We start from the raw sequence: 16,140 nt of genomic DNA on the forward strand, positions 1-16,140 counted from the left end.
TCTGCGGAGCGTTTGGCTCGCCTTCAAAGAAGGCTATCCAGCTTTAAGCTTAAAATGCTTTCGTATATTCAGAGAGCCCCTCTTGAGACTCGCAGCCACCTTTCAATTATATTCTGTGCTGCATAAATAACTGCGGGGTTATTACTTCTGGTTGGAACCATTCAACAGTTTGCACTGAATGCGGTCTCCATTTCTTTTGATCAAAAACGATTTATATGAATATGCAAGCTTCTCCTTACTTCAGATACTCTCAGCCCACTTTGCAACTCTTTGACTTGACAACCGAGATACCACCTGCACGACATGAAAGCAGTCTGCAGCTGCATATTTGTTAAAGTAAAAAAAAAAAAATCACTTTGTAACATGATGAATAAGCAATAATTGACAAGTGGCATTAAATAAATTCTTCCTAAACCGTTTCTGTCACAGTTTTGCTTCTCGATCAATGATCCGAAGCCGTCATTTGTTAGCAAACGCAAAATCACAACAAGATGGCATTTCTTCCTAAAAACACAAAGATACCACAGCATTTGTAATTATTCACTAACCTAAGAGTATTTTAGTCTCGACCAAAGTCTGCGATACCCTCCGTATCACAATCTGCAGATGAACACCTCGTTTAGTATTCATGAGCGTGTAATTGGTTGGATAATAGGCTATCCAACACATTTTCAAATGGCTAATTAAAGACTGATAAGGTGTTCCAAATGCCCTAATGAATTAATATTGTGCTGATAATGGTTGTACTATTTGACTCCCATAACCTATTGTTCCTGACTTTTAGAGGTCAGATGTACTAAAGTGTTAACTAATGAGAATACTGTGTCAGACAAGTCAGAGTTTATGAAACGATAGCTCTTCTTCATACATAGTCTTTACTTAAGAGCCTCCCAGTGAAGAGTTTGAGTATTAAAGGTGAGCCAGTGTGGAAATTCAGAGGTTACGTCCCGTCTTTTACTAGTGAAAAACCTAATTTAATTGTCTGAAAAATATGACTTTGGATTTCAGTTTGTTTTCAGTTTTAAAGAGTATTTGTAAAAGTGTAAAACACACATCCCATTCGCTCACAGGTTTTCAGAAAAAAAACCAAAACCAAAAATAAAAAATAAAAAAACTGCGCAATCTGAAGAAAAGGGTACAATTCTGCAACGGAGGAAAATGTGCGCTGGTCCAAATCCTATTAAAAGAAAGTGAAGTGTGCTTATACATAGAAACACTTCATGCTTTAATCTCTGAATCACAATGTAATCGAGACTCATCTGAGCTATAAATCATCTGAACTAATGGATGTTGGCCACTCGCGCTGCACTGCGACAGAGTTAGCTGGACATCTAGTAATTTCTATTGTAATGTAATCTCTTTCTATTTTTAAGGTACTTCACTGTAATTACATTTCGGATCAGGAACGTTCCAGTTTAAAAGGCTGAATGAAATGCTTCGGTGAATTTGTCTTGTTCGGAGCTGCAGCAGACAGTCCTGGCTCATGGAGGGTAAATGTAACACCTGTTGGTGAGTTAATTAACTGGTGTTGGCTGGCAGTGACTTGAGGGATTTATTTATTTTATTTTTTTTTACAGAAAAGTAAATAAGGAAAGATTGAATCATCTTTGCCTATGAGGAATTAGATGTATTACTTTAGATGAATGATGCAGGCAGAATTTCCTCTCCTGCTTGTGTTGGCTCTGACCTGAGCCCATCGGATCACCATCAATAGACTGAGGAATTGGGTGAAGGTATTAGAAGCACCTTTGAAAAAGTTTATATATGTGCATGATTATTTTCTGCAAGCGATTCAAACTGACCGTCTTCTGCTCTTTTATGATTTACCTCACAGTTCTGTATTGGGGCCCTTGTGCTTTTTGTTGCAGATTTTGATTGTATTTAAATACATTTATCACTGCTACGCATATTACATTCAGTTTTACGCATTTTTACACCGCAGTAAGCTCAATATCTTTCTTAAATGTTGAGACTTAAAAACGAGATGGCTAGAAAATTTTCTGTAGCTCAAACAAGAAAAAAAAAAAGAGGCTTTTTGGCCCTTTAACTTCTTATGCAAATCTTCTATTAGGAGCCTTGGAGAGATACTTTGGCTATGCAGTGATGTGCATAGTATCCATATCAAATCTCTGGTCAATAATTTAATATTTCAGAAATATTGCAAAGTTGAGTTCAATTGTGTCATGATCAGAATGACACCTAATAAGTTACTTGATTAGGTGGCAAATAACTTATTATTCTGCCAAAGCAAAACAATGGTCCTGCCTTTAAATACACCAGACTCCCTAGAATTCAAATAGTCTTTTAAGAAAGACATTGAAGTTGCTTCTACGTTTTGACTGCTTTGGTCTTTTGCTTAAAATATTGGCCTGTAGTGTACCGTCCCTAAGTGGCGTCGCTCAAGTTAAAGTATTTTTAGACATTTGCTGAAATCTGCAGTGCTCTGAATGGAGTAGCATCTCCGTCTCTTGTCTGATTTTTGTGAATAGCAACCACTGCTGTCAAATCTTTTTTTTTTTCTTTTTTTTTTAAAGTATCATCATGAAACTCTGTTTTTGTCTCAAAATTATCCATTAAAACAATGAATGGTGGTGCAGAATAGGACGAAAATGTTGTATGTTAATAAATGTAGAAAGTCTGATTTAAAACAGTTTGGCATGTTGTCCCTCAATATAAGAACATTTACTCACAATTTTACGTGTAAAACAGATTTATTTTCCGACTAAGGACTGATCTATTAAAGTGCACATTCATACGAGTCTTCACAGGAACTTTCTTACTAAAATGCAATTCTCTTAAACCCTCGCTAGTAATTAACAACCCTGAAGATGTTTAATGTACAAGTATTTTTGCAAACAATTGAATTTACTTTGTAGCTTCCACTTCAATTACCATTATTATATCAGCTTTATTTTATTAATGAGACATTTCCAAACAAGTTTTATTATACATGTCAGGAAAAAAAAAAAAAAAAAAAAAAACGTGTTCAGGAAATTACAATAAATATGCACTGCATGTTAAGATGTAGCAACCTTCTCTGAAAGCAGACTAACTAAATATACAATAAAGCTTCTTGGCACGTGTAAATGCATTTATTTCTCCATTTTGAGTTTCTAAGTTTGAATGGTTTTCTACACGCCCTGCATGCAACTTTATTTCTTATATGTGAAATATGAAAACACACAGTGTTATCCAAAAATTGGCAGTTTAGTTTGGACCAAAAAAAAAAGTGGTATTTATGTTATTTTCAGAGAGAAGTTTTTAACACAAACTTTCTTCGATCCTATTCAGATCCTACTTACAGTAATCACATAGCAGTATAATGTTCAGGCAGCATATGAACACTACTCGCACTTGTCTAGAAGAGGTGAACACAGTATAATAACTGTACATGCCAATATCAAAAATACGCCGCGCGTTTAGCGTCACAAAGATACGCCTCCCAGAGATGATAAATTACTGTTTCATATTGCAGCTTTAAAGCAAGCACCCAGCAAAGACATCAGTGTTTTCTGCACCGTGGATTAACATTAAATCAAGTCCTACTAATCTGCGGAGGAATAGTTTTTTCAGCAATTGCAAGGAGTTCCTGTGTCAGAACACAAATGTATGTGTTTTCTCCCCGAAACAAGCACTAATGCATATCAGTCTTCTGTTAACTGTTTCATCAATCCTCATTTCTGCTTTTCTCTGAATGTTTTTTTTTTTTTTTTCCTCAACTTGGAGAGAAACAATAATAAAAAAAAGCATTAACAGTTGAAAACGCAACAGTTCAAGTTTGGCCATCTTCTCATCAGACTTCTATGATGTTTATAGATGGCACAGAGGGATGAAACTGCAAAAGACAAGAAAGAAAACATTGGTAGTGTAAATATGGGAACGTAAGTAGAATTTGCTGTTAAATTTCATGTATTGTAACGTCGTGTGTGACTGTCCTCCTTTGCAAACATGGCTAAATGTACATTATTGCTGATTTGTACCAGGGCTCCCTGAACTCTGTCTTCCCTCCTACATGAATATGGAGGACGCCACAGTGACGGGTGGAAAAATCCACACAGTAACTTTTACATACGGCAAGTCCAACGGAGATACTGGAGGTAATGTTTTAAAGTCATAGTTTTAAATTCAATTTGCTAAAAATCTCTATAAGCTATAACATTTCTTCATGTTCACCTTGCTTCTTAGGAGTCCTCCGCTGTGGTGCTCTGGCGTGCTCCTCTCCGACAACGGCTTGACCTTTTCCTTACTGTTGCTGGAATCGTTGTCCTTTATTATGTCATACTGCCGGCAGAACAGGGCTATAACAGCTGCCAGGAGGACAAGAGGAGGCCACACGTTAAAAAACGCACTCGCACAACAAACAGGAACTCTGTTGCAAGGAAGCCACTGTCATTCACACTTCCTGCACCCCTGCGCACTAAAATGCCGTGTGGATAATGGAACTTGGCTCCCCGGGGAGTTTTGATAGCTGCGCTTTCATTTTTAAAGATGGAAAGATGATACGGCTTGCCTTTTTTTGTGCGTTTTGCAGCCTTTTCGATGCAGCTGTGCTTCCTGTCTGAACAGCATTGTAAATTCGGAGTCGGCTTCCTGAAAACACTAAGGCAGGGAATTTCTATAAGGGCGCTGCCGTCACATTTTCAGAAATGAATAAAGAGATCTGGTAATGACATCTTCATGGCACTCTTTGATTGGCCTGACATTAATATCAATGCCTTTTACAGTGGTGCAGCTGCTGACTAATTAGCAAAGAGACGTTGATGTTGTCGATAATGCTCACCGCATTGATGTACGTCATGGTTACATTACGTAAGATTAATGTGTGATCCCTGAATGTGGTTTTCTTTTTTTTTTCTATTAACATGAACTCTGCTGAGACAGAAATACTCAGTTCAGTTCTGTGTTGAGGTTAAATTGAGCCATGAGCTATGAATGAAAGTTAGTTTGAAATTAAAAGAAGATTTTGGTCTTGAAATGTAAAAAAGAATTAAGAATTTTGTTTAAATGACCGTATGATGGCTAAATTCCTTGATTGTATCTATATATTGCTTGTTCTTGTTATACACTACTGTTCATACATAATAATGCAAAGTTCTGCAGAAAAAAATATTAATTTTACAAGTGCATTTTGCAGAATTAACATGAACATTGAAGCAAGGTCATTAAATGTAAGTGCTATCAAATGATAAATGATAAAAAAATAGTTATTTATTTAAACTCAGATGGCATATCAAATATGAGAACAATTCTCATGCTTTGTAATAACCTCATTTTTTTCATTTCTAAGTTATGTTTTACAATTCGGACAAACTGAGCTAAAAGTACAGAATTTTATCAAATCAAACCGAATTCAACACTGTGGGGATTGTGAGGATCATCTTCAAATGTGAAAACAGCTCTGTTTTCTCGCTCTTTGAAGCCTCTGTGTCGGCTTGTTTTCTCTCATTAGGGTTTTCCAACATTTCACTCGAGCAGTCTGTCAGATATATCGTGTGTTATTGTACCTCAGCACGATCATTAATCACCACACTTCTAAAGCAGTCGTGGAAACCCTGAGATGGATGGAGACTCCGAAAGAGAAGAAGCATCTCTGTTGTGAAGTGGTGTAACGTAAAAATAAATCTTTTTTTTTCCCTGCCTGTCTGTTTTCTGTTTTATTTTATTTTTAGATGGACTCTTCGGGGATCCCTCTGATCTTTCGCCACTGGCTTCTTTATTGATAATTACTAAGTCAGAATGATGATGTAGCCATAAGACAGAAACCTTCATTTTTTTTGATAATGGAGATCCCATATACTGTCAATACATTTTGGGTAAGTTTATCATAATACATGTAATAATTCTGAAGTGGAAATTGTGTTTATTAGAAATAAACTGGTGCTTTTAATTTCATTAAATAATTTTACTGACAGGGTCCTTCAAAGATGACAATTCTGAAATAAATCATTTTCTAAATGACTCAATATGCGTCGTTTTTCTTACTTTCAACCAGTAAAATACAAACACAAGAAACTACTTTAAATGTTTTTTTTTCCTACTTTTTTTTTATTTCAAATCTAAAACTTACACTTTTCTCATTTTTACAAACGCACCTGCCCACATGACCAAGACGACAACAATGATGATCATCTCCCCCGTTTGAAGATGCCGAGACTTGTCCAAGCCCTGCACTGTGGGATCGTCTAGGATAAAGCACACAGTTCAGAAGGTAAATATGACGCATTTATGAACCCACTGCAGTAAATATAAAGTTTTGAGTCCATGAACACCGATTCTGACAATTTGATCCTTGAGTGTTTAAGAATCCAGCCAAAATATCTTGACACAAGTTTCAATTTATGTGAACTGTGTCTGCGTTGATTGTGAAAAGCTTTTATCTTTTTCTGTGGCTCATGACTGTTATTAGCATTAGCTTTCAGTGAAAGAGATGAACAACAAACCAGTCTGCAAAATTAATCCTGCTCTAACTGTATCAACTAGACCTTGTCCTGTCTCCTAACGTGGCTGGATGGACGTGTTCCAGCGCACCACTCTTCCTAATTGGCTCCTTTAGTGAATCAACTTGTCAGGGAGCTGCCCCAAAAGTGACGGTCTGCCAGCTCTTTTCACATTATAGTAGCTTCAGCGAGTGCTCAGTTGTGCTTCCAAATCTCTTTAGATATACTATGGGATGTCTTTGTAAGTGGACAGAGGAAGGGAGCCAGAGTTCACAAAAAAAAAGAAGGAGTATAAAGTATTATGATAGCTTGAAAACATATTGTCATGTGTAATCTAGATAAACATGATGAATGCGTATGTTGGAATATCTCTTTTTAGTCTCCCTTATAATCTTTAAGAGCAGACCAACTAAATTACCCTGACAGCAGGAACCAATGAGGCAGCAATGTTTTCAATGAAGCCATTTGACAACTTTGTCCTGCTGAAGGAAATTAAATTGAAAGTCTTTGCAAATAAGAAGCTTATAGTCAATTATCCAACAAGCTGTTCAACAAGTTTCAACATTTGGGAAGGGGATTAAAAAAGCTAAGTGAAGATTTATTAATAGAAAACTAAGAAGTGCAAGAATAAAAGAGTTGGCTTTCCTCCTCGTTCTTCATTTGTCAAAAAATGATACATTTTTTTACCCTTTTTTAATGTGTTTTTTTTTAAATATATGTCATATTAATAGTATTTTTAGTATTTCTTTTATGGAATAATTTCCTTTTTTTTTAACTCTCCATGTAGATGTTGTGCATTAAGCTCTGCATAGAAATCAGAAGGAACATTACTTTAAAATGCCAGATCAGGACCGAGGTCGCTGCTTGATGGCTTTCTCAGAAAGCTGTTATCCAGTTTATTACTCCCACGTGTCCTCAAGCTACCTGAACCCACTCGGCAATTACCACTCAGCAATTGGTTCTTTGTAATTAATTTCCATCTTTCCAGCATGGGAAGAAGCGTGTGCATTTTTACCAAAGCCCACACTGAGACATTAGCAGCACGGCCTTTTAGTCTCTGGAGCCTCTAAGGCTCCGCTGGATCGGTTATTCCATCACGTCCCCCGACATCCTGACAGTTGCTCATGTTTTTCTATCGCTTATCTCGTGCTGTTTTTTAAAAGGGACTCTCCATTGATTACAGGAAAACCACAAAACTCTAAAGAGGTTCTGACTCACTTAAAAAAAAGCTTTAATTTTGCACTCATTTGCTTTTTTCCCTTTTTTAGAGCAGTGATGTTGTTTTAGATTTGTATCGTATATCGTGAAGATAGACATGTGGATTTGAGAAAGCACATTTCTGGATGACCTAAATAACGTTGCAGTGCTGTTTGCACCACGCTCGTATTGTTGTGTGATTCTTTTCTAATGCAGAACAAGAGGACTTCTGAGCCTTTGATACACCGAACAGTCTGTGCCGAGATGATTACTTGAAATTCCTTCTGCTCGCCCGTAATCCCACGATGCCGATTGTAGCTCGGAACTGTGACGGGAAGATGTGCAACAACTCACTACGGATTTAATACAGGAGTCACAACCATGCTTCTACTGATTATTTCTTTTATGACATCTCCTGTACATAAAGCAGTTGTGCTGGTGCATAGTAGCTTGCCAAAAAAATATTCATACCCTTTGGAGTTTCTTACATGTGTAAAAACCACAAATGTCAATGTATTTTACATGGATGTCTGTGCTACATCAACACAAAGTGCTGCATAATTGTCTAAGCAATGTAAAAAAGTTTCCTCAATTCATTACATTGTAGAGCATTTCATCCTGCATTTATAGTTGCAAACGTTTGGGCGAAATGACTCTGCCAGCTTTGAACATCTAGAGAGAAAAGCTGTTGTCCTTTTGTTTTTTGCAAGCTGGGGGAGAGCATAGGTTGAAATAGATTTTCAAGTGGTCAAGGTTGATTTAAGGTCTGCACAGTGATTCAAAGCATTTTTTTTAAATCTCTGGGTATATGTTCAAGATTGTTGTCCAATTGCATACGAGTCTCTGCTCCAGTATTAAACCTTTTGTAACTTCTAAACAGATTTTCCTTCAGCAAAGTTCCCCATGTTGCCTAGCCCTGCTGAAGAATATCAACCTCACCACACCACCATGTTTTATATTGACATTTGTTCAATTTCAGTTTTGTTGCTTTGTGGCATTTTGCAAAGAGACCAAGAAGCTCGAATTTGGACTCATTTCATCTGAACCTTCTTCCACATGTTTGCTGTGTTTTCTGCATGTCTTGTGGCAAATTAAAAACCAGATTTCATTTCAACAAAGCCGTTTTGTGCAATTCCTCTAGTAAAGCCAAATTTGTGAAAACTAATAGATTTTCTGCCGACAGATCCCACCACCCGAGCGGTTGACCTCTGCACTTCCTCCAGAGATACATCTTTCATGCTCCTTCTTTCACCTGTTGGTTCAGGTGGACAGCCATGTCTTCATAGGTTTGTGTTTGTGCAATACTGTTTCTATTTTTAACTTGATGCTCTAAACAGTGCCTCGTGTGATGCTGAGAGTTTTGGATGTTGTTTTTGTAGCCTATCCCTGCTTTACACTTATCCACAGGTTCATCAGTATATAAAATACTGTACATGGTTGGGGAAACTCCACATATATCTGACTAAGTGAAGCGAGTCTCTGTGTCAGTGCTTTTGATGATGGAGTCTAAGTGAAACTGCTGCCTCGCAGGAGGCGGCTGAGCATCTCTTTGAAGTACTGTACAGTAATTGTGCCTATGGGGACCACCTCCTTGGTTAGTCTGTGCTCAAAGAACCATGTCAAAAAAATTATCTTTTAATTTAAGATGTTAAGTAGATTGGCAGGAGTTAGTAGGGATATCTTTTGGGGGGTGATTTTTATTGCACATTTTTACTCCTGCTATGGATCCTCAGTTCATGCTAACAATGCTAATTTACCCATTTATAGAAAGGCACACAAACTGGCTCACAGCTGACATTTTATTTAAAAGAAAGTGCAAAAATTTGGTAGCTCATATCAACAGAAAAAAAAACATACTATATATGATTTGTTTTTTAAAAAACAGATTCTGTTCAGGTCTGACTATGCTTAGTATCCATTCATGTTATTTTAAAGAACCTCATTAATTGCCGAGGATCAGATTCCTAACTCTCGACCCTTACTGTGTGTAGCAGAAATCGATATGGCTTCAGTAGGAAGCACTTAACCATAACAAAGGAGCTCTGAAACTTTGAAAGGCTTTTAAAATAAAATAAACAAAAGCAAATGACTAAAACACCTCCAACAAATAAAATGACTTGAAACTAATAATCTTCAGAGCATAAAAAAAGTCATAAATCTCCTTATTTGATTTGGTACGAGTACAGAAGAACCAGACAGCATGCGTTAAAATTTTGTTGTTTACTTTTAGTGATAACATGGCCTCTTGTGTCTTCATATTGAATGTGTCTCACACACCCGTTATTACATAACCGCCTGGTCATAGCAGTGTGTTAAAGAAGTGGACTTGTGCAAATGCACTGCGCAATGTCCCAACCAGTCATTACTGAGAGGCCTCATCCAACTTTACATTTTTTATTTATTATATTTATTTAAAAAATTTATCTTTGGAACTCTTTCTCCTGTGTAATTAAACAGAATATTTTTAGGCAGTGTATCTAACATTCTCAATCTTCTGGCTTTTATAAAACATTTTGATTCTGAATAAGTAATCACTTTACATAATAGTTATGGGCATCATTCTATATATGCTGTAGGTGAAAATGGGTCAATTTTCAGAACAAAGATTGATTTAGAGATGTACTGAATTTACTCTTGCTTATTTTCTTTCACACACAAACAATGTCTCATGTAGGATTCAGAACCCTTACACTATATCTTTAGAAACTACTCAAGTATTTAAAACACAAAACTGTAATACGATTATGAGAGTTTATTCTAAAGTAAACGGCAAATAAAAACAGCATTAAGTGTAATCAAAAAGCGTGATGAAAAACATTGAGTTACGAGGTTCAGAAAAGCTGCATAATTATAAACGATGTCACTGGACTTTAAAAATAGGGTGTGAGGACGGAGTCAGCACTCCTGGCGTTGGATTTATGAAACGCCGGCAGAAACTGCTTTAAGACACCAAAACAAGCTCCTAAAAAAAATGAATCTCAATTTACTGAATGGGCTGTTTTTTCTGACCCAGTTGGAAGACCCGGAGAGGCTACAAACCTTGATTAATGCTTCACTATAAGTCTCTCCAATAGTCGGCACTGGCAGTAAACCTGTGTATGCGCAGCAGTTTATTGAGATATCTTTATAGTAGTGTAATTGTCTGAAATCATTTGAACTCAAATAAACGTGAACAAAAAAAAGCAATGTGAGGTAATGCGATGGATTTGTTAAGTAAAGCAACTCGGTACATCACCGCCCTTGTTGTCTTGATTTATAGTGCACAGGCTCTTCTGATTAGCTGCTATTTGTTACTTTTTTTTCCCCTCCGTGGACAGTCTTGCTTGCTTAACAAATTAAGCCGATTCTGAGTCAGCGAAAGTGGAACATTTATGATTCCCTTGTATCAGCGTTTCCAGTTTTCGCAACCTCCAACCTGTGTGTGTGTGATATCATTAGGAAAAATCAGCTGAGTGTGTCAGACCTACTCACAAACAAGTGTCAAGTTGAGGCTTCATTATTTCGAGATTGAATACATTTGGCTCATCATATAGTCATGCCTGAGCTAACGCAGAGGGGTTTAGAGAATTTTTTTTTTTCTTTTTACTCTGAGCTAAAAAAAAAAAAAAAGAAAGAAAAGAAAACTGCATAATATACTCTCCTTTGGTCATGGTCTTCTTCTTTCCACCGGTTCCTGAGCTGAGCCCGTCTACTGAATTTAAAATGTTTTGGAGTCTGTCGAGAATCACAGTGGTGTTATGTAACATTGCATAAATTCAGAGCAGCTTGCCGTGTCTGAAGAGTCTGTCAATAATGTATCGGTGTCTGAGAGGAAAGCATTCTCCCTTCATCACCACCACAGATCCCACTGTGAGGTTCTGACAGGAAGCCTTCATGTTGTTACACTCGACAACACTTGCCTTCACTTTGTCTCATTTTTAATGTCAGCTTGCTTTAAAAGGATTGAGCGGAGGGGGAAAAAAAAGAAAGAAAAGAGACTTCAGCACAACAGTGGAAGAAGTGTCAGCAATGGGCCGCGTCTGTCTGTGAGTTGGGATTCATGGTGAATTAGACGGAAGGTGTCAGGCAGCAGCTCAGCTCACAATTTCTGGAATATTATGGTTTAGCTGTTTCTGTTTTTAATGCAAGCACCAAAAAAGTTTAAGAATCTCTCTGTAAGATAGAAAAGCAACAGCTCCCTTTTGCATCTCAAGAAAACGCTTGCCTTCGTCAAGCGGAAAAGCTGAGTCGGCACTTTACGAGGATGCTTTTCTTTAGCAGGAACATGGAAAGCTTGTCCTGGTGGGAAGCACCCAGAAAGTTTCCATGAGGAGATCAGACACCTGAACCTCTGCTGAATCCTTATGATTCAGAGGAATTGGAGTGTCGTGCTGCACCTGTGTTCTCAGCAGTCCTCACTCACACTCGATCTCTGGTGCTAAGACCAGCTCCCATACAGAGGGAACTCATTTCAGCTGCTTTTATAAAAGCCTTTATGGGACATAGACTGGTGCACTAAAAACACGAGTCCAAGAGTTTGACGCTCTAGAAGATCATTTGAATGAATCATTAACTATCTCCTCTGAATACATAAATATCTGGTTGTCATAACAATGTCATGCGTGCTTTGGGTTCTCCGTTCAGGGACAGTGGACTATTAAGGATTAATAACAACATGTCCATTGTGAGACGTCTCAGTTTGTTTCGGAACAAACTCAATCAAACTTTCCTCCAATATCTTGCACTCTTATTGTTAAGCTAGCATAGCTACAGACTGTGCCAGTTCCGTCAAACATTTAAGCACTTCCTGTTTAGTTTGATCAGAGGTTCTACATTAACCAGTGTTAGCAAATATCTAAGCATAAATTAACTATTCAGTCAGTTAGATATTTACAGCAGAAGAAGTTTTATTCATCACGTTTGCCCACACAAAGAAGGAATTTGACTTTGGTTCCACTCTAAGCCCAGTGAACACTTTCTAAATACAAACGTATAAAAAACTGACATAAGAATAAAGAGATCAAAGTAGTGAGTTTACTGTCTACAAAACTGCAGGATGCTTACGCAGCGTACCTTGGTTAGAGCTGTTAGAAGAGAACTGGTCAGATTTCTTGAGCGTGCGAAAATGGACTTTCTTGCTGGCTTGGCTTTCCCCATAAAGCCCAATGGACTGGACTTGGATGATGTAGTCCGTCTCCTCCTCCAGGTCCCAAAGAACACAAGAACGACTGGTGGTGTTGACCTCACGAATGAATCGCTGCATGTGTCCATCCTGCCTCTGAAAGTTAAAAAAAAAAAAAAAAAGGTAGAGGGCAGCCAAATAGATTAAGCTATTGAGCAATTCCAGCGATGATCAATAATGAGGGAAATTAGGTGATAAGGGTGACCACAAACAGGCCCGCAAAACGAGTCTCTCAGAGAGGCCGTTGTCTTCTCTTGGAAGTGTCATCGCTTCGCCTCATTAAATTTGATGGGATAATGCTAGAATCAATAAAGTGTCATGCTGCAAAGGCATGGGAACAATCACAGACCTTTCTCAGAGTGCACACCGATCTGCAACAAAGCTGCCCAACTAAAAATAGTTTGGAGAACAACATGCAAACTATTTCACTGTGAGAAGAATTAGGATTAATTAAGATTCCATACATTTCATGAGAAAAAGCTTTTAAGAATATTACACTTTTTCCTGCTAGTCAGGCTTCTGTTCTTGCCTTTGGGCAGGATGTGTGGTGTTGAGAAAGTGTCCATGTATAAAAAATAATGAATAATGCAATGCTTCAACTCTTATATATGCTTAAGGCAATTATGAGAGGTGTTCAGACCCTGCTGCCAAAAACTGATGAAAAACCCAGAGGAGAGAGGCTTTTCGGTCACCTCAATGGAAAGTTAACTCAGATTACTGCATTATGTTCTGAGTTGCATAGCGCATATTCACGGTTGCAGGAAGTCATGTGGCATTGCATCAGTCGGTGGCGAGAGTAATCAGTTTTCTTATTTTTAGGATTCTAAAATGCGTTTATCTTTTAAAAAATGACGCTTGTCAGGTTTACAGATGTATGTGCATTCAAGGCATAAACGTATATATGAAATAACTCCTCTGACTCGGAGGTTTTCTTCTTAGATTAAAGATTTTCCATGAAGCATTACATCAATTCCAAATTGTTTTTTTCATGCAGTCTATAAGCGTCTAGACTAAATATTGATCTAACTGTAGCTAAATAATCAATTTCTTCATTGGACATTTACCAATATCATATATATATATATTATATGTATTTAACTTTCCTAATGTTCTCTAAATAAGCTCTAATTTATACTGAAGAGAAATTGCACACGGTTGGTGACTTCTGAGGATAGTTGGTTGCACTAAAGTTTATTTGGGGGTATCGGAGCAGAGGGGGCTGAATACAATAATGCTCCTTTCAGATATTTATTCATTCATTTGAAAACCATTTTTATGCTATTTCACACTAGTGATATGCAAATCTGTTTTTGGTCCATCACATAAAATCCCAATTAAATACAATGAAGTATGGGCATGTGACATGACAAAAAAAATGAAAACGTTTAAGGGTCATCAATATATATATATTTTTTTAAGGAGATTAACCCGACGGACCCACCGGTGGGTCCAGCTGCCACGACCTCGGCTCGCTCTGTAAACAAAGGATCCACGTGCCTTTAAATTTTTTTTTATTTTTTATTATCCGCTAAAAGAGGCTTTGATCTTTCAAAAACTATTCCGCATAAAGGTTTTGCCCAAAATGTTAAGTTTAAATTTATTTATACCCCCTGAGGGTGTAAGAGGTTAAATTTGAGTCATTACCTGTTGAGATATGGAGAATCCTATGATTATATCCCCCTCTGGAACCTCCCAGGACACGGTTGCTGAGTCGGCTCGTAAGTGCATGACGGACACGTTGACCGGGGCGGGGGGCCGGTCTGCAGGAAAGCAGACAGGAAGAAAGAGTCTTAATGGTAAACAGTCAGAAACAATACAAAGATGTAGCTCTATCACTTAAAATAATCTACAAAAAAAAGAAATTAATGAAATCAGGAGATGGTTGTTGATTTGTCAGAACATGATAAAGGTTGGAAAAGGTTCATGTTTTATATCTGCATTTCACAGAAGATAAGAGTCAAATATTCAGACTGTGGGGAATATTGCAAGATCGCACAAGATCAACTGGACAAAATATGGACACAAAAAGATAAATTTTTGGCAACATTACAAGAGATCGGACAAATGTTTGGTTTGTAATGCTGCGATGGAAAAGGAGTCTATTATCTGGACTAGAAGTCCCACAAAGTCTCTAACTTTGGTGCAGCTGGGAAAGCATTTGAAGTGTGTACCCCAGAGAAAGAAGGAGATCTTAAATTTAAAATATGCAGCTGACTTCAGTAGACGTTACCTTAGCCATCAAATCTAAGAAGCTATACTGAATTGAGGAAGTACAACTATTTCTGAAAGTGTGTTTCAGGCACTTGGGGCATTCCAATCTGAGTGTGCTAAAATGTGTGAAAGAACTACAGAAGTCATTGATAAATTAAGCAAATATCTGTTCAGCCTTCAGTTTTAACCTGGCTCACAACTAACGGTTTACGTCAAGTCCATATGCCTCAGACAGGATGATTTTTCCTTTCCTCTTTATCGCTTTGTCGTCATCTGTCACAGTTTGGTTGGCAGCAAACATTCATGCTGCGAAGAGGGGAACAAAAGCCTGTGAAGAAAAGAGCCAAAGATAAAAGGGGTGACGGTTTTAACAGAGGAATCTGTGCAGCAACGTTGTCTCTGAGCGATCGCACAGGTCAGAAGGACAGGAAAGATGGGATTGGCTGTAACCACCAGAGGTTTCTGTCAGGGCTTTTGTGTTTACTGTGTGTCTTATCAAGTTTGTGAGCTGTCAAATTAAGCCGGGGAATGCTATTTAGAGGCTTAGACCTGTGGAAATGCTGCAAATGGGAAGAAATGACAAGAAGCCAAATATGAATGACTGTTTTGAATCGAATGGTAGACGCATTTAAAATGTTGTCACTTTTTGTGAACAGAGAATATTTTGTCCAGTCAATTTTGTGAATAAAAGATAAAAAAAAAAAATAACTCGGCAACAAAACTATTCATTCTATTTCCCTTTTTGGTTGTTGTGCTTTTGTCGATTTTACCTTGGAAATAATCATGGTATTCAGGCCAAAAGACACAATCGATGCTAATTTGAATCTGCTCAGGTCAGGTCAGGCCACAGTGTCTTCTACAGATCTAAATATATTTCCCTCACAGTGTAATACCAAGCTGTTAGTGCCGGGGATCCAGGGACAAAGACCTCACTTTTACGAAATACAACATGTTGCCCACAGCTGTAGTAAACATATGAGTAACTTAAAATAAAAGTCTGGAAATAAGTTGTATTTATTAATTATCTGCAAGCAGCATTCCTACCGAAAAACGTAATGCCATCTATGAGGCACAGTGGTGTTAGAGTCATGGCCGAGGCTTAATATTTTTATTATAATCTACTCAAGGGCATTT

At 37.6% G+C, this 16,140-nt stretch overlaps 1 protein-coding gene and 1 long non-coding RNA gene across 2 annotated transcripts in view; one reads left to right on the forward strand and one right to left on the reverse strand.

The window, feature by feature from the left end:
- Positions 1 to 1,515: 1,515 nt before the first annotated feature.
- On the forward strand, positions 1,516 to 4,167 carry LOC107836349 (uncharacterized). The gene is made up of 3 exons (XR_001662233.1): positions 1,516 to 1,733; positions 3,817 to 3,881; positions 3,984 to 4,167. It is a non-coding gene; the product is annotated as an uncharacterized LOC107836349 (long non-coding RNA).
- The window catches only part of fndc4a (fibronectin type III domain containing 4a), a 20,022-nt gene continuing 6,762 nt past the window's right edge, over positions 2,881 to 16,140 (reverse strand). Inside the window, exons 2-6 of the mRNA XM_007552932.2 lie at positions 14,440 to 14,555; positions 12,687 to 12,891; positions 6,093 to 6,182; positions 4,174 to 4,307; positions 2,881 to 3,835 (exon numbers count right to left, since the gene is read on the reverse strand). Of these exons, the coding sequence (XP_007552994.1) occupies positions 3,794 to 3,835; positions 4,174 to 4,307; positions 6,093 to 6,182; positions 12,687 to 12,891; positions 14,440 to 14,555 (587 nt within the window). The 3' untranslated portion in view covers positions 2,881 to 3,793. The remainder of the gene's footprint in view (positions 3,836 to 4,173; positions 4,308 to 6,092; positions 6,183 to 12,686; positions 12,892 to 14,439; positions 14,556 to 16,140) is intronic.

This window comes from Poecilia formosa, unplaced genomic scaffold (assembly GCF_000485575.1).
Source record: "Poecilia formosa unplaced genomic scaffold, Poecilia_formosa-5.1.2 Scaffold53, whole genome shotgun sequence".
NCBI classification, from domain to species: Eukaryota; Metazoa; Chordata; class Actinopteri; order Cyprinodontiformes; family Poeciliidae; genus Poecilia; species Poecilia formosa.